Source organism: Anoplophora glabripennis, unplaced genomic scaffold, assembly GCF_000390285.2.
Source record: "Anoplophora glabripennis isolate ALB-LARVAE unplaced genomic scaffold, Agla_2.0 scaffold152, whole genome shotgun sequence".
In the NCBI taxonomy this organism is placed as follows: Eukaryota; Metazoa; Arthropoda; class Insecta; order Coleoptera; family Cerambycidae; genus Anoplophora; species Anoplophora glabripennis.
Window position 1 is genome coordinate 691,785 of NW_019416497.1, and position 21,579 is coordinate 713,363.

The window sequence follows — 21,579 nt, forward strand, 5'->3', positions numbered from 1 at the left end:
GTTGGAAAAAGCACTGTAAACGACTGGCGAAAAGAAAGGCGTTCCATCGAGGATTTTTGTTCAAAAATGGAATCGGATAAAAATCTGTCAAGCCGTTGTACGAAAAAAAAAACGTTTTGCGAGATTGTAGATGAAGCTTTGTGGATATGGTTTATTCAAGAACGTCGAAGGGGTACACCGATTGGCGGCCCAATTTTGAAAGAAAAAGCTTTGGTTATTCACAAAAAAATTTAAAACAGAGGCGAATTTGTTGCAAGCGATGGTTGGCTTAACAGATGGAAGAAGCGACATGGAATTCATTTCGCACTCGTAAGTGGTGAAAAAATGTCTGCCGATATTTCTGGTTCAACCGATTTCCAAATTAAGTTCCTGGAAATGGTGGAAAGAGAAAAATTAACTCCTGAACAAGTATATAACATGGATGAAACAGGAATAAACTTTAAAATGTTACCAGAAACAACTTTTCTTAGCAGTCACGAAAAGTCGGCTCCTGGTTTTAAGAAAAATAAAGAACGTATTACAGTAGCGGTTTGTTCAAATGCAGCAGGTACTCATAAAATACCTCTTTTCGTCTTTAGTAAATCGGCTAAGCCACGTGCGTCCAAAAACTTGAATCCATCGTCCCTCCCTGTGTACTACAGATCACAAAAATCAGCGTGGATGAGCACAGACTTGTTTAAAGAGTGGTTTAATATAGAATTTTTTCCAAAGCAGTCCTAATTTTGGACAATGCACCAACTCATCCTCAAGACCTGACCTGTCATACAGCTGACATAAAAATAATTTACCTTCCTCCTAACGTGACCAGCTTAATACAACCCATGGACCAAGGGGTGATTGAAAGCTTAAAAAAACCGTACAGACGTAAACTTGTTTCCGAAATTTTGCAATATTCGGAAAGTGAAGACAAGGGCCTTCTGGAAATCATTAAGAAAATCAACATTAAGGATGTGATCTACATGTTAGCTATGGCCTTCCAAGAAATGCCTTCCGCTACATTCGTAAAATCTTGGCGAAAACTTTGGCCAGACATCGAGAAATTTGTTGCGAATGCGAATCCTTCAGGGGGCGAGGAAGTAGAAAACGAATCCATTCTTCAAGATCTTCAAAAGTTATCGGGTAACGACACAATGCAGCCAGAAGATGTAGAGAATTGGATAAAAAACTGTGACGAGAATCTTGAAAATGAATTTTTGAATGACGATGAAATCATAATATTAGCTACCAAAGAACCACAGGAAAATGATACTGAAACTGATGACTATGAAGAGGAGGAAAAAGTTTCTCACGATGAAGCCAGAAATGTCATGGAGGTTGCTTTGAAGTACATTGAGCAGCAACGGGAGTCAATTGCTTTAGACCTCTTGGTAATGAGAAAATGGAGGGATTATGCATTCAATAATTCGCTGAAGGTGAAAAAACAGAAGAAGATTACAGACTTTTTTAAAAAATAACCTCAAAGTTGTTTAGAAAAATGTTAGATTTTATTTTTACATAAATACTATGTACAAACGTATTACTATGTATGAATTTAGATAAATATATGTTAAAAACAAAGCGTTTCTATTCATAAAATCTTGTAAGTTTTTTTTCCACCGGGAAATACATACATATACAAACTATGTAGCTACACGTCGGTTTAACCGGCCAAAATGGCAACCGGCCAGGTGTGCAGTCCCGAGGTGGCCGGTTAAGAGGAATTGTACTGTATATTTATTTTCAAAGCACTCTTCCTAGAAACGGATAATTTGGAATTTTAATAAAAACAAAATAAAAACAAGGCATCCTATTATCTCAAGCAGTACCAAAAATGAAAATCTGTCATATAAAACGAGTTGTTAAGTTTCTCGGAAGGTTTGTCAACTGTTAATTATTTACCCAAAGATTATCTCAAAAATTACTGAATATCTTTAAAACCCATATTTCGAAAACAGAAGGGATTTTGATGAACACCCTATATAGTAAAAAATTGTTGAAAAATAAAGATATGATATTCGAAACTTCCATAAATGTAAGAGTTCGCAGATATAGAACATTTAGACACTAAATTTACACTACGTAAATAAGAAATTAATTTATGACAAAAGAATTTAAGTAAATATAATTCAAAAATAATTGATTTTATATCCCTCACCTGATATACCATTATCTAATCTCAATTTAACTCCAGTCGCTTGACCGGGACAGGATCCTGCATCAAAATGATTCCACACATCGGAAAGTTCTGGGAAATCATTCTTCAAACAGAAAGGACATTGCCAAAGTCCCGTTTCATCATTACGAACGGGATTAGCCTGATCCAGTTGGTCCGGCTTTGGTTTCCTACGAGCAATTCCTGAAACATAAATTTTGAATGTAGATTTTATATTAAATAGTTACAGATTGTTTCATACCAATAACCGACGCTGTAACCATTTTACCAATGTAGAACGTTTCGGGCGTTTCTTTTGTAAGCATATCAAATAATTCTTCAGGATTAGCAGAGTGGTATGGTTGGCGAAGATCCTTATACCTGCAGTTTAATTCAGCCCTAATGTCATACAGTGTGATGCTTTTGTTACCTAAAAATAAAACAAAGAAAACCGTTATACATAGTTGCCTTTTATATTTCAGGAACAGAGAACAAAAAAGAATGACTGTTTTTCAAAATATTAACGACTGCCCAATTTTGCTGCCTGTCATTTTACCGATTTATGTGACCTAAATTCTTATCTTAGCGATATTTCCCACTTTAGTCATGTGATATTCAAGTATAACGGAAATTACCCTTTTTCGAATTATTTTCTTATGTCAGTTGCGTTGACGAATTTTTTTTTAAAAGACTTCAGAAAATTTCAAGATTAGATCAGAATTTGTTGAAATCGTGCCCTAATAATTGATCACCTGGTGTTCCTTGATATTAAAGTAACATAAAGTAAAAATTCCGTTTAAGAAAACTTTTAGAATAAATTTAAATTCCATAAATACCTTTAAAGGAAAATAAAAATACAATATTTACCAAATCCTTGCCGCTCCAATTCTTCAGCAAACGCATCAAGATCTAAGTCTTTTAATCTCTCAGGTGCTTCCAAAATTTCTTCTAATGCGCCTGCCGGATTAGCACCTTCATCATCATCATACTCCAGCGCATCCACAGCCATCTTTCTAGCCCATTCGTAAGTTTCTGGATGTACGCGAGAACCATCCAAAATTTCCACGTAGGCTTCAGTACTAGAGATGAAAATACCAGTTTCATCTCATTTTCATTTAAAATGAAAAACGCAAACTTACCTGTCACCTAAGCTATTAGTGTCAATCTTAATAAAACCAGAGCAATTTATAAATACTTTTGGACCCATATGACAAGCAGTGACAAGCTGTGTCCTATTTTCCAGCCTCTGATTCGTTTGTTTTAAGACTCGGAGCAAAGCTTGGCCCTTTCTAGGGCCTAAACCGCAAATAAATTGGACTAGGTTGCTTTTGTGAGCTTGTTGGACGGCTAAATTTACATCGACACCTACCTCATTCGTTCGATTTACAAACTCCAAGCATAAGGCCTCCAAAAGCTCTTCTTTAGGTATTTGTTCCTGCAAAGATAAATATGAATTTTTCTATTTTTAATGAAAGCCAACGTTCCAATGAAAGTTGTCTCTTATACATATACAGTGTTCCGAATTAAGGAGCCATAAAATCAGGTGCTGATAGATTACCCAAAATAAGATGATTTGTCCTATAGCTTGAGGCCTTTTATCTTCTGTTTTTGAAATACACAGCACCAAAAGTTGTTTTTTAAAATAAAATTTTTTATCTTTCGCAAAACACGATATAGCGTTGAAATTTGGTATGTCACATATTAAAAAAGATGCTCTTGTTAAAATTGCCAGCATGCTATTTTTAAGAAAAATATTTAATTAGGACCTACCATTAACCTGTTATTTAAGGAAATACCGTTGCTCGTTGCGGCGCTAGCGTCAATGATTATAGGATATTTCAAAAATTCTACAGGTGATCAAAAATAACAAACACAATTAATATACATTTTTAAAATATGGGATAACAAAGGGACACATAAGCTTTTTTCTAATAACAGAAACTGTTGCTTTTAAACTAATGATATTGTAGAAAGCAACTACTCCACAAGTTATATGCACCCACTGACATTGAATTACATCTGCAATATCTAATAAATAGGTAATATTATACCAGGAGAATCACCAGAGATAGAGTGGTTGCAACCTTATTACTTTTCCTTACTTGGCCAAACATGAGGTGACTGACAAATGATGTTTATCGACAGACATGTTTTGAGTATGACAAATTTTCTTGATTTTTTTATATGCAGAGTACTAATTTACATAAAAAAAGTGTTTGTAAAATGTGAAACAGTGAATAACTGCTATTGGTCCTTTATTAAACCAAAAAAAAATCATCCATATTACCAAATCTTGATTCAAAAGAATAGTGAATCTTGTAACAAAGCATTTGCGGCCGAAGATGTTCATAAACTTTTTTAATTATGTTGAGGGAATTATCTGTAGAATTTTTTTGGTGGAATATTGCAACACCGTGTATACCTATTGCTTTTTGAAAACAAACACAGTTGCATTGGGCTCCTGGGCAATAAATCTCAGCAGTTGACAAGTCGTTGATAAATTGCCCAGCAGTGCAGTGCAGCAATGCGGAATTTGGCGAGATTCAGGTAATTGTCATTTATTATAGGCACCTTCTATCAATCATTCATATTATAATTGCGAAAAGGAGAAATAAGAGGGATATTTTTTTTTACTAATATAATCACAATGTGGCATTTTTGAGACCTTTTGAACAAAATGAAATTTACCACCAATATAATAAAATTATTTGAGATCATAAATAATTACAATGTGTTGTTGGCCAAATGAACATAAAATAGAAATTTTCTACACATTATATACAAATTATTATAATTTTTTACCTTTAGCAGAAAACTTTTAGGGACGGCTATGAAGCTCATTAAATTTTATTACCAGGCGTTCAACTGACTTCGGAAAGACTATACCAGAGCTTTCATTTATTCATTAATTTATTATTTGTTAAAAATAAAATTACTTTTTACATATGACTTCAAGTTTTATAGGACGTACTTGATAAAATAAACAAACAATATTTACGTAAAAAAATTAGTTGATTTTACCACAATAAATCAATTTCCTTTTGGCTACCTTTAAGCGCCTCCACTGCTGTCTTCAACTGCTAGTTTGTAACAAAATTTTAATTAATTTCGTTATATTTGAATTAAATTCCTATATGTATAACATCCATTTTATCCTTCATTTCACTTAATTCTATAACCTTATTAGTAATACCTAACTCATTGTATTTCAAACACCTCGTATAACACTGCAGAATGCTTATGTATTTCGATGACTATGTATTTTATGATCCGAAGCACCAACTACGCTACAGTATAAATACCTCTGACAAACTAGAAATGCTCTTTTCTTTTCCCTTTCCGCTTTGATTTTCATCCCCATGGTATTCCAGAACATGAGAAGTAAATAAATGCTTTCTCAATAGAAAATGATTAAAGTGTAAGTAACTGTACCTTTTTACTATCTAAATGTTTATAATTGCTTTTATTTAGTTAACACCTTTGGTAAAATTTATGTAGGTTTTGCTAATAGACGTTTTTCTTTGATGTAAAGTGAATACAACCTATTCACATCATGTGTTGAAGTAGGTTTTGTAAAATTAGCATTTCTTTGTGCTAATATCTTTTGAATTTTTGGCTATTTACATAGCATTTTACATTCGCGAAGGGTTTTTTTTTTGGTGTACAGTGTAGAATAGTTTACCTACCTATTTTTTGTTTCGAACTCTAAATCTCCTCTTCATATTGTAGCATGGTCATAAATCATAAATATATAAACATTTTTTAAATACAGTTATTACAACCAGGTGTTCCGATTTTTCCTCAAAGAAGTTACATCTTAAAATGTCACCGGAAAAGATTGTGACTAGTGACCTCTACCAGCTCCCGAAATTATATACCCTTTTTAAAATACCCTGTATTTTATGCAGCTAATAATTAATCTGGTGATAGTATTCAAAGAAAGGAATTAAAAATGTATTATACTCCGCGGTCGAAATTATAGAGAGTGACTCATCGCTAGCTTTTGGACTGGTAAGGAGGATGAAGCATGCGGGGAACGAAAATTCATTGGCGTGTCTGCGTAAAAGGCAACAAGATATAGAAAATAATGAAAATATGGAAAAAAGATTATAAAATATAACATCTAATATTTTTGACGGTTTGCTACAACCGGCACTTTGATCCATTTTAATTATTACGTTTTAAAACGTCCTGGTTGTGTTTTTTAATTTATAAATTTATTCTAGTCACGGAATTTGACCACTAGCCTACGCTTATGCCATGGGTTTCTAAGGACGGGTTTCAGACTATTGATGACATTAAAGCAAATCCAAAAGAAAGTAAATCGGGGAGGAGAATACTTTGAAGGCGATAAGGACCAATAATAATATTTAAAAAAGAAAGTTCGGTTATTTTCTGAACATACCTCATATACGAGTACTAAAAACCTCTATAAAAGGGTTACGTAAAAAAGTTGGTGGTAAAATACATAAAAAATAAATAAATGCCTTTAATTGTATATGGAAGAAAAAGTGTATTAAGGTAAATTGACCTAAATTAGTTTATTTTCATCCTAATAACCTACCAATAGTATGAACATTTGTAGATACCCTGTATGATCCAATAGCACGGCATAAAAATGAATGAATGAATACCTGTGTAGTTTGAAATCTGGTTAGCATCTAGAAATAATCCTAAAATTTTTTAAATTAATAGAAATTTTTACTTATCTTCCAAAGGTATTAAACTAATTCAAATTAAGTCTAACATCCAGGGAAGTAAAATATCTAGGAGTGATACTGGATAATAAGCTTACCTGGAATGCGCACTTGGAAAAAGTGGTGAGTAAGGCGAAGCAGACATTGTGTGTATGCCGCCGCCTTATTGGGAAAACCTGGGGACTGAAACCAAAGATGTCACACTGGTTGTATACGTCGATAGTAAGACCCAGGATTCTTTACGGCGCTGTGGTATGGTGGCAGAAAACACAACAGACNAGGAGCTGAGAGAAGTGTCAGCAAGGAAGCTTTTGGACTTTGTAAAAAGGACAAATCTACTTGCTGAATAGGACTAGTAGTGGGACGCACAATAGGCCAAATAAGGCCGCAGTGCTATGGGACTTTTAAAGGACCAACCACTAGATGAAGAAGAAGAAGGACGGCTAAATCAAGTCCCACCACTACCCAGCCCAGAAACAGGGGATCATAAATACCTTGATTCAAGGAGCGCGGATCATAAGCGAGCCAAGACACTTGGCCGAGGAACTAGAACACCTACGCACGGCCCCGAGAGGGAATGGCTACATGGCGAAAAATATAGAACGAGCTATCAGGAGGAGACATATGCCCATGGAGAAACAGGAGTACTTAGCAACGACGTATCTACCTTACGTGAAAGGTTGTACAAATAAAATTGGGGGTCTTTTGAAGAAGAGGAATATCAACACAGTATTCAGTATTTTAAAGAGGTTGGCGGCAGCGTTTCCAAAGACCTGCAACAACGACCAGCTCCAGGGCCCCGGTGTGTACAGTATTCCTTGCTCTTGCGGAAAGGTCTACATAGAAATTTACAGAAATCCGAATAATTTCAACAGGGATGGTGGCGTGGATCTGCTAGATATATGGAAGAGAGTCATCCGTGAAAGCAACCCACTGGAACGTGTACAACACGTACGAGGTCACCCACCGGAACATCATGGACCAGTGACCACATCAAATATAAATAGTGACAAGATTAGTAAATCTCCAGTTTCAGAGTAACTTCTGAAGAATAGAGCGATATGTCTCTTGAAACATCAAGTGTTGTAAATCGACGATGTGGCAACCAGCCTGGAAATCATTCAACCGACTAAATCAAGTTCGTTTACACCCACCAAAAACCATTTCCCTATTCCCTACCAAGTGTAAAAGACAGAGATAGAATATAGATCGACATTCAGTGTAACTCAATTATAGATTCTATTGATGTGTGTAGAGAGCGGTACATCATTTAATATAAGACAAATAATATTGAACCGTTATAAAATCATTTTATACGCGCTATGGTAATACTGGTAATAGTGTTTTTATATTATGTCTGAGTCACTCTCTATAATTTCGACCGCGAGGTATAGTAATATTAAATCAAATTGCGTTCAACTGATGTCAATATAAATCTTAAATATGTTTAACAAACCTGTAATGGATGGAATCTTAAACTCAATATTTCCTCGTCCCCATTACAGAGCTGAGAGTACTCTATCAAAGGGTCCTGCATTTTTCGTGCCAAAGAAACGGCCTGTCGTAGAAGTTCAGGGTAATCCCTAAAATCGGACTGTCCTTTATTAGAATTAGCGTATACTTTGGCTAATTCGTTATCTATAATTTCCACTTTGATCAACGGAAATTGGTCAGATTCTACCAACTCGGTTATGATTGCTCTAAGATCTTCAGCTATCATTAAAGCTTCTCTGGACTCACCTCCGATTGAGATAACGTGGGGCTTCTTTGTGTATATGAAATTTTTTAATGCTGTTAGATCCGCTTCCTAAAAATGGACATTTTTAAAAAATAAATTTGAAACTTTTAAAGCAAAAATATTTAGTTTTTGAAATATTTAATTGAAGTGATATAGTGATGAGTATTTTTTACTTTTTGTTTGTTTACATTTTTTCAATGTAAGATTTTTTCATATCTTTTAGGCCCAAGGATTTGTTTATTTAAATTTTAAATAAATTCATTTGACCTGTTACAAAATACTCAAACTGGAAAGACTATAGCCATGGGAATATTTACAACTTACTTTCATCAGTTTCTCTTCCATTCTGTAACTATTTTTTCTTTTCAAAAGGTGAGGCAATCTTAAATAATCCGTTATTTCACCATCAGGTGCTGATATGCAGGCAAACGCCGATACTGAGTAATCAGGAACATAACCTAGACCCATAACCCTAATTCCTTTTGTGGTATCCCACTCATCTTCATCTTCATCTGGGAATGTAACCGCATATGGGGAAATCTACAAAAATTGCTTTATACAAACATTTTTAAAATAAACAAATGTCTTACCTTAATCCAATTATACAATTTACGACAGCAGGCTTTTAACACAAACTCTTTGGCTTCCGCTAATAGAGCTCTCTTTAACTCTGAACGTAAATCGGGTAAAACGCTTTTTGTTAACGCCCTTTCCACACATTCCATACGTAGAGCGTTCCAGTCTTGAACATTTTTACTAAATTCATCCTGAAATATAAAAATTAAAATATGTGCAGACAAAAGATAAAATGTATATATTTACTCTAATATAGAGTTGTTTGACTTCATCGATGTAAGAAGAAGTAGTATTTCCCTCAATTGTTTCATTGATAGTAATAGTCAGCAGGTTTTCTTCTTCAGCCATACAGAGTTTAAGAAACTGATCACCAGTGAGGTCTCTAACTGGTTTATCTTTGATATATTTCATACTAAAAAACACCCAAAAGATAATAATATTAAATATGGGTGACAATTTTTCAAGTGACACTGTAGGGATCTTGTTTATTGTTTAAAAGAGGCAAGGTCGGTTAATTAGGGCAATTAGGGCAACGGTACATAATATAATGGTGAACAACACACAGAAAAGAAATTTGGCCCGTCTCATTTTGTTCTGCAGTTATCAATGAAAAAAACTGAAGATTTTAATTTGTTTTTTTATCACAAACCAAAAGGTGAATGTTTTTAACTAAGACGTTATAGGAGCACTCTTTATGAAGAAGTTAAATATATTTGAACATTAAAACATTAACAAGCAATAAGTCACACAATGTACATGTATATGTACCACATATGTACTACAAACTGAATAATTAATTGAACATAATGTAATATTAAACTCATATTCAATTATAGTAGTTAAAAATACTAAATTCCTAAATTGTATAGCCTAACCTTCGAAAACAATTATTATCCTTACACATTTGTTTTTATTAACAAATAAATAATACTTGTTAATATTTAAAATGCAAAAAATATCTTATTCATTCACGTGTCTAGCTAAAAAGCTGTCCTTATTCGATGTAACTCTATATGGACTAAAAAGGCATTAAAAGCTGGGTTAATAATCGCATATTAAGATGGGTCAAGATTCAATCTGAATAAACCTGTGTAGGTCAGAAGTCAGGAGCGGTCCTGAAAAGTGGTTTAAATAATGATTTGAAATATGCATTATAAAATTTTTTTAATTGCATATTCGTATTCTACTCATTATTCCCTATCTTCCCTTAAAATTAATGACATTTTGACTGAATCACCCTGTATAGCAATGTGGCAGCTACATAGATATTTACAAAATCATGCCAAATGAAAATTCTCTCTTTGGCATGTTATCTGTTTCTAAATTTCACTAATTTGTCCTAACTTGATTAACCTTGTACTTATTATACATGAGATTTCCGCAATATGCATATAGACATCAAGTATATAAAATGATTTTTTTTTAATATGGCAAAAAGGAAATGGAGTTCAAATGTGTAAAAAGAAATGCGATGAAATAAAATATATGCAAATGAACCCCCCTAAAGGGATAATTTGCTGAAGGATGACATTTCCACAAGTGTTTTCTATAAAAACAAAAAATTTTAAACATTTAATAATTGAATTATTTAGGAAGTAATGAAAAAACAATGACTTCTTATGTCACCCGGCTATTTTTTAGATTTAGGTCAATTATTGTCACATTTCCATGGCCAACTACAAAATTGTGCTTCAAACTATTACTCCGTAAGATACGAGACAGCCAAAATTCCAAGATACCAATGTCAGAATTCCAAGGTAAGATACTGAGCCAACAATGTTAGGAACATAACATGGGTTTCGGTAGGTTCTTTTATAAATGAATTTTGTTTTGGAAATTAAATGTGTTTTCGTTAGCATCGTGTTCTTCAATTCATTGTCATTATTTATTTTTTGCCCACTAATTTGCGAATAACTTGACAACAAAAAAAGATATTAAACAATTTTTGTTGTCAAAATGTAGCTATTTTTATGCTCTTCAACCTAATCTATAAAAAGTTTTATCCTGCTATTTCACTTTTTTAAGAAAACGTGAAACAACTTAAACTTGGATAAATAGTGGCAATAAATAACTAAATAGGCTGTACCATTTGAACAACACTTTTGTTAGAAATTTCAAACTTATGATATATTCATCAATTTTTTTGTGCTGAATTCATTTATGTAAACAAAACTACAGTATTGCATTTAAAATTTTTGCGAAATATCCTTAAAACAGCATTCGTTCATAAAAAGACCTTTCCAACGAGGTATAACACTATAGGCTTTTGATGAGCCAATACTTAAAAATGCATTTTTCTGATCAGACATTAAGGGCTTCCCCCACCTTTTCTGTCGAGAGATAGAAGAAAATGTCAATAACAAAAGTTATGCGCAATGAATTCGGCTATCCATGTTTGTACTATTTAATATACCTGAATAGGAAACATTTCTGAGAAAAAATCAATTCTGGTTTGGTATGTATGTAGACTGTGAACCCCTAGTGACCGAGCTACGAACTTGAAAACTATTTCCAGCAATTTTTCTTGGTCAATTTATTGTATAAAATATTTTTCCCGAAGCTCTAGGGCATATACTTTCCCTAATATCATACCTCGCCAACCTTAGTGGGACACCCTGTACAATGTCCGGGCAATTTTTCGGTTATGGACACTCAATGAAAAAATTTTACATACTATTTAAAAAACTTATTCAAAGCAACATGTAATGTAATAGTGTCAAGCGCTGAAAATATAATACCTCATTCATGAAGTTTTGGGATAGTTCACGGTTTGATACATGTACACACACACACTTGCCCTTCCTACTGAGCATCATATCGAGGGAGTCATATCAGAAGGGCGTATGAACCAAATCTGAAATTTTACAGGCATACGCCTTTCTGATATTATAGTTTTGCAAAATTGGTTCATATGCCTAAATAAAATGCGTTAGAATAGAGTGTTGATATTTATGAATATATATACGCCCTTCTGATATATTAAGCTATTAAGCGAATTGATTAAATGAGGTCATACGCCCTAAAAACCTAAAACCGACTATAGTGGCTCTTACGCCCTTATGATATGACGCCCTCGTATGAAATTATTGTCACACTATTCTTGGGCAGTAAAAGTTGTCATAGCATAGTAACAATATTGCATTATAATTTTATCTAATATGTTCATATGTTTTAAACAGGTTATTGTACTAAACTATCTACAAAACAAATGTGACTGTTAAAGATACACTCTCAAAGATTACACTAAAAATGAACTCAGACTGCCCTGACATGGTAGTGGTCGTTTACTGGATAGATTAACCCTCCTTTAAAATATTATCAGGTTCTTTATACCCAAATATTTATATATTTTTTAATTTTTTTGTAATGTGACATGAGTAAAAAAAAATTATGGAATGTTCCTNCAAAAAATTTTAAACATTTAATAATTGAATTATTTAGGAAGTAATGAAAAAACAATGACTTCTTATGTCACCCGGCTATTTTTTAGATTTAGGTCAACTATTGTGACATTTCCATGGCCAACTACAAAATTGTGCTTCAAACTATTACTCCGGAAAATACAAGACAGCCAAAATTCCAAGATACCAATGTCGGTATTCCAAGGTAAGATACTGAGCCAACAGTGTTAGGAATATAACGTTATATATGTGGCTTTAGGTAGGTTCTTTTATAAATAAATTTCCTAAATGATGAGGCAATTGGGACCCCCCTGGCTACAGGACTAATAGCGTCAAGCGCTGATAATATAATACCTCAATCATGAAGTTTTGGGATAGTTCACGGTTTGATACATGTACACACACACTTACCTTTCCTACCGAGCATCACATGAAATTATTACGTCACACTATTCTTGGGCAGTAAAAGTTGCCATAGTAACAATATTGCATCATAATTTTATATAACACGTTCATATGTATTAAACAGGTTATTCTACTAAACTATCTACGAAACAAATGTGACTGTTAAAGTTATACATATCCCAAAGATTAAACCAAAAATGAACTCAGACTGCCCTGACATGGTAGTGGTCTTTTATTGGATAGATTAACCCTCCTTTAAAATATTATCAGGTTCTTTATACCCAAATATTTATATATTTTTTTGTAATGCGATATGAGTCAGTTTACTGAAATAACTGTTCAATGAAATGAAAATTATTTAGACAATTACAGAATTATACATTTATCGAGACACTTAACTGAAACTTACCTAAAACAGTTATGAGCCTCATCTATGACTTTCTGCCCTTTCTTTGTGGGGTAAACACACAACTTTGCCCTTTCAAAGAACACTTCCCTTACACATTTCCTTACAAGCGGCTCCCTTGCTATTTGTAAAGCGACCATGTATTTGGAAGCTTGCAGGACCTCATCCACTGTTTGAAATTTACTAAAAACAAAACTATTTAGAGCACTTAACGACTAGATGGTATAACGTACGGTGAAATGAATTCTTTCGCTGTCTCGGCAGGATCAGAAGGCTCCTGTTCAACTTCGTGCCTTTGGTAGTTATCACGTAAGTTCTCAGCAAAATTCTCGGGTGTCAGACCGAACTTCTTCGCTAGGGGGTCTGGAAGGAAAAGGAATGAAGATTTAGATGATTTGTTTGTATATTTCTAAACACCATGACCAAAATACACAAATTAGTTATTACACCCAACATTAATGATTGTATTATTAGAGTGCTTTATCTGATTTTGATCGCAATTACATTCTGTCAAATTTTGTCGGAATTTATAGATAAAACACGATATATTCAATTAATCATCAAAGTTTATTTTGTCTCCCTTAAAGTAGGCTCCATTTGAAGCTTTGACACTTTTTCCAATGAACAACTCGATCGTCAAACCACTTTTTAAATGCATATTCCGGTATGGACTTCAATTCCTTCAGCAATTTTTGTTTTACGGCTTCTATCGACTCAAAAAGTGTTTCATGAAGTTATAATTTGAGTTTGGGGAAGAAGAAAAAGTCAGCAGAGGACATATCGGGTGAATACAGTAGCTGCTCGATACCATTCGTCGAGTTTTTGGTCAAAAACTCATTCACAATTATCGCTTTGTGTGATGGTGCATTATCATGGTGTAAAGTCCAAAAATTGTCATTCCATAAATCTGGTCTTTTGTGGTGGACATTCTCTCTCAAACACCTCATAACGCCCAGAGAATATTCTTTGTTGACTGTTTCTCCATCAGGAAAGAATTTTGTGTGAACAGTTAACATGACTTTAATTGTTGATCGATTTTGACCTGTTTTTTTGGGTTCGGCTCATTAGAAATGCGCCATTCCGAAGCTTGCTGGCCCACTTGCATGTGAAAGTCGTATCGTCATCCGTTATGATGCATTATGATGCATGAATGTAGTGGTCGAATCAGCTTGTTCAAGCATGTCTTCAGCAACATGTTTGCGATGTTCTTTTTGAAAAAAATTCAACTCTTTTGGAACCAGTCGATCTGTGACGCGTTTCATACCCAAAACATCAACTAAAATGGTGCAAACTGATTCGTGAGATATATTTAGTTCATTTTCCAGTTCTCTCAAACTATAATGACAGTTTGCAAGAGCGATATCCTTCACTTTATCGATGTTTTCTTCAGTTGAAGACGTCGAAGGATGACTAGAATGTGGCAAATCACTAACCACTTCTCACCCCTGTTTGGATGCTTTGTACCATTCGTATGCTTGAGTTTTCGATAAAACTAAATTACTGTAAGTCTTTCCCAACATTTTGAATGATTCAGCACAAATTCCATTGGTAGCACAAAATTTTAGGCAAACTCTTTGTTTAATAACATTATCCATATAAAAAATAGGTGAAACACTTTAGCCAACAAACTACTTGACAGATCGTGCTCAAACTTTGCGTCAGAGGAAAGTAGTGTTACCAATTTTCCATCAAAAAAGAAATTTAAGGGGACATATACAATTAGACGAAGGAAAATGAGTCAATTTTGAGGAATTTTTTAAACTAAGAAATATTCATTCTACATTCATCGGATTGTAGATAGTCTTTAATAAGATACTCAATTATAAAAAAATATATTTATTAATTGATTCATTGTCAAAATGGTGGAGCTGTGGTAGTCACAGCACGGTTGCGGCGTGACTTCCAAAACGGTGTACACCCTAGCTCCCCGTGAAATTCGATCTGTATCAAAATACAAAAATTTTCTTATTTTAAAACGTGTAGTTTCTATGCGACGTTGAGAAAAATGGAAAAAAAAATTTGAAAAAGCGGTACACATTTAAAAACAAAAATCGAATTTTCATGCAAAAATTATATAAAAAAAATTGTTTTTTTCAAAATTTTCCAAAATCAATTTCCATTATATAGGAGGTAACAATGTTATCAACTTTTCTACCTAGAGGGAATTCAATCGATTTAATAGTTTTTGCGATATCATGTACACCAGTTTCAGAAATGTAGTTTCGAGAAAAACAGTAAATAACCCTTCTTATTCTATCCTTTGCAGATGGAGTCGTTCGACAAAAGAGCGTCACTGTGGAGGAAGGGGCAGCTATACACTGTAAAAAACTTGAGCAGCTATTTCCCGAAACTCATTCGAAAACAGTTATTCTCCTACAAACATCTGGTTGACGAGTATACCTGTGCGCTCTTGCTTCTACCTGGGGCATGCACTCCGGACCTGAGCTGACATGCACAACATTTTGGAATTTCACTTTCAAACTTTCAGAATGTATTCTTCACATACAGTTCTATCATTTAAGAATATAAAAAAAATCGATTTTCTGATTGTTGTAATTGTATATGTTCCCTTAAATCTACTTTACATGGAAGTTTTAAATTATAAATTCTGGATACTGTTTTGACAGAATGAATATTAATTTGTATACAGCAAAAATAATTAGACTCACCTATGCCTGCTCTAGCACATAGGGCGTAACTTCCTGATCTATTAGCATACTTCAGCGTCTCTGGCTCAGGTTCATCATCGTCAATCTCTTCTACTTCATCTGGGATATCAGCTCCCTCTTCACTTTCTGCTATTAACTTCAGCCTATAATTTAAAAGAAACACTAAACATGTTACTCTTCCTCATTAGCGTTTAATATTTTACATTAATGGAAAAAAAACACAGAAAGTATAAGGGGTGGATCTTGATCACATGGTCATCACAAAAGTGCTCTATGTAGGCTTAAGGTCATTCCCTGAATGGCTGTAGAAGTTCCATGTTTCATTAACGAAATATGACCACTTTAATTTTCACCAGCTGTTACACTTTTTTTTTTGAAGATGTGATTATTTCGCCCATGTAATTCCCCATAATGTTCATCACACTTATCGTTTTAGAATTAGATAGATTTTGATTGAATTTATTTTAACCAATACAGAACTTTATTATTAAAATATTAATATTAAATAATACACCGGTGACTGATATATGAGGTGTATTCCAAAAATGTCAGACTCCACATCAAACCGTTTGAGCGACCTCTGTGGAATATATTTTTTGTTTTAATTAATTAGTTAATGTATAATATTATAGTAGCAAAATAAAATTAAGAAACTATTTAGGTATATATTTTTATTCCAAATATCAAAAACAAGAACGAAAAAATAAATATAAATTCTGAAACTAATAAAAATTATTTGCGTAAATATTAAGTACTACGAAAACTAACCAATTTATGCCAAACCAACATAAATTTCATAAATATTAAAACAAATACAAACACACAGCACCTGCTCGAATTGANCTAAGAAATATTCATTCTACATTCATCGGATTGTAGGTAGTGTTGTTAAATTTCCGAAATTTATAAATTAAAGGAAACTTTCCGAAACGTTTCCGAAATTTTCGGAAAAAAATGGAAATTATCGGAAACTTTAAAAATGCAATAAACTTCATGGCCTTTGAAAATTTCCGAAATATATCCGAAACTTTCGGAAATTTTCGCTGTTTGGCGCTTTTTTTCAAACCGTAATAAGTCCCTAAATGTTATTCTCTAAAAAGATTTGTACTATTGGTAGTTCTATTGGTCAACCTAACACCTAACCTTGAAATATTTTTTAAAAACGTTTTCAAACGGTTATTCTGTGCTTGGTGTTAAACTTAATCTGTTGACATGAGAAATAAAACTCATATATGGAGGTATTTTACCTTAGAAAAGAACCAAGTAACTTGTAAGTTTTGTGAAGCAAAATATTATAAGAATGCCACTAGAATGTATCAACATTTACTGAACTGCAAAAAATGTCCTTGCAATGTCAAAAGTTTTATTGAAACGAGTGTAAAAAAAATGATACAGATATGACAGACATGAGTGATATGACACCTTCAATGTCTAGTTCTCCTTGCAGCAGCAGCAGCAGGGCAGAACCAAAAATGATTGACAAAAGTTACAAAACAACTAGTTCAAATATCATGTGTTCGTTTATTTATCAAATTAGCAAAAAAGAACAGGTATGTATCTATTTAATGATAATATTTGAAGAATTGACTCTTAACTGTCCTTGTTATCAGACATTGATTTCAGGATTTTAGAGTAGAGCGATCCTTCAGCTTACAGAGTATTATTCACACGAAAAAGAGGAATCGTTTAACCACTGAAAGGACTATTAAATTACGTCAGGCAAAATAGCAAATTATTGAAATCTGATAAAAAATTCGATTACACAGCTACAGCTAGGGAAAATGAAATGGATATACTTGGCTTAGAAGTGGTGTCAGACGAAGAAACAAATAAAGAAAATACAATAGTGAGTGAAATGAGCGCAGATTCAGACTTTGAAGAAAACTTTTGGCACTCTAATTTTACCAGCAAGTCCAGGAATGGATCTAGTAGTCCTGAAATTTTTGAAAGAGACAGTGATGACGAAAACCTTAAAACTACCAGTTATGTAGAACAGTCACAATTAGTGTAACTTGATGAAAATATTTTAGATTTACAAAAGAGTGAAGAAACGGATTTTGCGTTGGCAGATATTGCAGATGTTGGAAAAGATTATATTATACATAGGGCAGGGGCAGGGGAAATGGAAGAGAAAATAAACAAAAAAATAATAATTTTAAATGAAGTTACAAACTACCCTCAAACCAAAATATGTGTTCAAGAGCGAGAAAGTAATGTGAATTTAGAGGGGAAGCCTTTAATTACAGCAGATCTTCAACGATTAAATCAGTTAAAGTTTATTAATGGCAAATGGATAATGCAATCCATTTCATCCACTCCAATAAAAAAACAATAATGCAGTGTTTTCATATTCTTAAAATACACTCGAAAATACACTGATGTACAGGAGTACAGAGTGATTTATGTAATATGAAATATTATATAAATTGTTTCTGAACAACCCTTACATACATATTTGGAATCCAAATACTATTGCCTTAACAGATTCTGGTAAAAATAATACATAATACCACTTATCACTTTTACCAGTTTAATATTTTCATTTATTTCAATCTTGAGGCTAGGAGATCTAATAGGCACCTTACATGGATCACCCTATACCAATGAGAATTATCATTTTAGTTGTAGTTATAAAACAAAAGTTCCTTTTATTTGCTGTGTTACAGTAGAATAGGTAATATTTATTTTTATTTAAGGAAAACATGATATAAATTATTAAATATACTGCGCTTTATAAATGTTAGCTATGTGGTGTATGTATAGGGTATAGGTACATATATGATATAATAAAATTATTGTTCAATAAGTATTAATGTTGTGTATTATTTAATATAATTATTATTTATATTTGTCTAATGTGCTCGTAAATACAAGTCTATAAAATGAAGTTCTCAGAAAAACTTTCAGGTATGGTGTATGGTAATAAAGTATCTGAAAATGTGCAATTCATAAAGGGAAATGCATATGAAGTTTTGAAGTATTCATGGAAATTTATGAAATTTTTGGAAATTTATGAAATTTTTGGCAGTTTATGAAATTTTTGGAAATTTAAGAAATTTATGAAGATTTCAGAAATGTTTCAATGTTTCCTATTGGGAACTTTGCCAATGAAACGTTTCAAAATTTCCGTTTCGAAACGTTTCATTTGCATGAAACGTTTCCGTGGCCACAACACTAATTGTAGGTGGTCTTTAATAAGATACTCAATTATAAAAAAAATATATTTTTTAATTGATTCATTGTCAAAATGGTGGAGCTGTGGTAGTCACGGCACGGTTGCGGCGTGACTTCCAAAACGGTGTACACCCTAGCTCCCCGTGAAATTCGATCTGTATCAAAATACAAAAATTTTCTTATTTTAAAACGTGTAGTTTCTATGTGACGTTGAGAAAAATGGAAAAAAAAATTTGAAAAAGCGGTACACATTTAAAAACAAAAATCGAATTTTCATGCAAAAATTATATAAAAAAAATTGTTTTTTTCAAAATTTTCCAAAATCAATTTCCATTATATAGGAGGTAACAATGTTATCAACTTTTCTACCTAGAGGGAATTCAATCGATTTAATAGTTTTTGCGATATCATGTACACCAGTTTCAGAAATGTAGTTTCGAGAAAAACAGTAAATAACCCTTCTTATTCTATCCTTTGCAGATGGAGTCGTTCGACAAAAGAGCGTCACTGTGGAGGAAGGGGCAGCTATACACTGTAAAAAACTTGAGCAGCTATTTCCCGAAACTCATTCGAAAACAGTTATTCTCCTACAAACATCTGGTTGACGAGTATACCTGTGCGCTCTTGCTTCTACCTGGGGCATGCACTCCGGACTTGAGCGGACATGCACAACGTTTTGGAATTTCACTTTCAAACTTTCCGAATGTATTCTTCACATACAGTTCTATCATTTAAGAATATAAAAAAAATCGATTTTCTGATTGTTGTAATTGTATATGTTCCCTTAAATCTACTTTACATGGAAGTTTTAAATTATAAATTCTGGATACTGTTTTGACAGAATGAATATTAATTTGTATACAGCAAAAATAATTAGACTCACCTATGCCTGCTCTAGCACATAGGGCGTAACTTCCTGATCTATTAGCATACTTCAGCGTCTCTGGCTCAGGTTCATCATCGTCAATCTCTTCTACTTCATCTGGGATATCAGCTCCCTCTTCACTTTCTGCTATTAACTTCAGCCTATAATTTAAAAGAAACACTAAACATGTTACTCTTCCTCATTAGCGTTTAATATTTTACATTAATGGAAAAAAAACACAGAAAGTATAAGGGGTGGATCTTGATCACATGGTCATCACAAAAGTGCTCTATGTAGGCTTAAGGTCATTCCCTGAATGGCTGTAGAAGTTCCATGTTTCATTAACGAAATATGACCACTTTAATTTTCACCAGCTGTTACACTTTTTTTTTTGAAGATGTGATTATTTCGCCCATGTAATTCCCCATAATGTTCATCACACTTATCGTTTTAGAATTAGATAGATTAAGGACTTTGGTTGGTGGCCTTTTGATTGAATTTATTTTAACCAATACAGAACTTTATTATTAAAATATTAATATTAAATAATACACCAGTGACTGATATATGAGGTGTATTCCAAAAATGTCAGACTCCACATCAAACCGTTTGAGCGACCTCTGTGGAATATATTTTTTGTTTTAATTAATTAGTTAATGTATAATATTATAGTAGCAAAATAAAATTAAGAAACTATTTAGGTATATATTTTTATTCCAAATATCAAAAACAAGAACGAAAAAATAAATATAAATTCTGAAACTAATAAAAATTATTTGCGTAAATATTAAGTACTACGAAAACTAACCAATTTATGCCAAACCAACATAAATTTCATAAATATTAAAACAAATACAAACACACAGCACCTGCTCGAATTGACTAACACCTGGAGAAATAATGAAACAAAAATATTCATTCAATTTTACTTTCAGGGAATCACATAAATAAACACGTTCGTCGACGATTAGCATACGGTTTTGCTGCCATCTGTTAACAGTTTTAGCAACTTTAAACCAGTAGGAATCATTATTTAAATTTTTATAAATATCATGATATAACGAGCGTTCAAATAAAAACGTGGTCAAGTTGGTTCTGAAAATTTGGACGTAGGGCATAGCGTATAGCAAATGAACTTAAACGTCATCTGTCAAAGCGCTATATTGCCGCTATCAATTTGAATATTTTCGTTTTAAAAAGCGTTTAAAATGGTGTTTTCTCAAGAACAAAAAGTGTTTATCATAGAGTCCTACTTTAGAAATGGACGCAAGATTGATGGAATATGGAAGTATTCTATTGAGGAATGTTTCATAGAATTTCAAAATCAATTTCCCGGCGTTGTTGAGTACAAAATTTTTCAAAGTGCAGTTCAGCGTTGTGTTAATGTTTTTCGTGAAACGGGCAGTGTAACAAGAAAAGAAGGAAGCGGCCGACCTAAAAAGCGGACTGAAGAATTAAAAGAAAATGTCCAACAAATAATGGAAAATGCGCCAAGAACTTCTGTACGTGTTTTATCA

The 21,579-nt window shown here is 33.1% G+C and overlaps 1 protein-coding gene across 2 annotated transcripts in view; it reads right to left on the reverse strand.

The window, feature by feature from the left end:
- LOC108908070 (transcription elongation factor SPT6) overlaps positions 1-21,579 on the reverse strand; it is a 56,111-nt gene that overhangs the window by 23,775 nt on the left and 10,757 nt on the right. For both annotated transcript variants that reach the window (XM_023454751.1, XM_018711982.2), the window contains exons 9-19: positions 20,081-20,223; positions 13,588-13,717; positions 13,358-13,537; positions 9,389-9,554; positions 9,157-9,333; positions 8,891-9,106; positions 8,285-8,635; positions 3,271-3,566; positions 2,999-3,210; positions 2,394-2,561; positions 2,135-2,335 (exon numbers count right to left, since the gene is read on the reverse strand). In XM_023454751.1, coding sequence (XP_023310519.1) covers positions 2,135-2,335; positions 2,394-2,561; positions 2,999-3,210; positions 3,271-3,566; positions 8,285-8,635; positions 8,891-9,106; positions 9,157-9,333; positions 9,389-9,554; positions 13,358-13,537; positions 13,588-13,717; positions 20,081-20,223 — 2,240 coding nt within the window. The remainder of the gene's footprint in view (positions 1-2,134; positions 2,336-2,393; positions 2,562-2,998; positions 3,211-3,270; positions 3,567-8,284; positions 8,636-8,890; positions 9,107-9,156; positions 9,334-9,388; positions 9,555-13,357; positions 13,538-13,587; positions 13,718-20,080; positions 20,224-21,579) is intronic.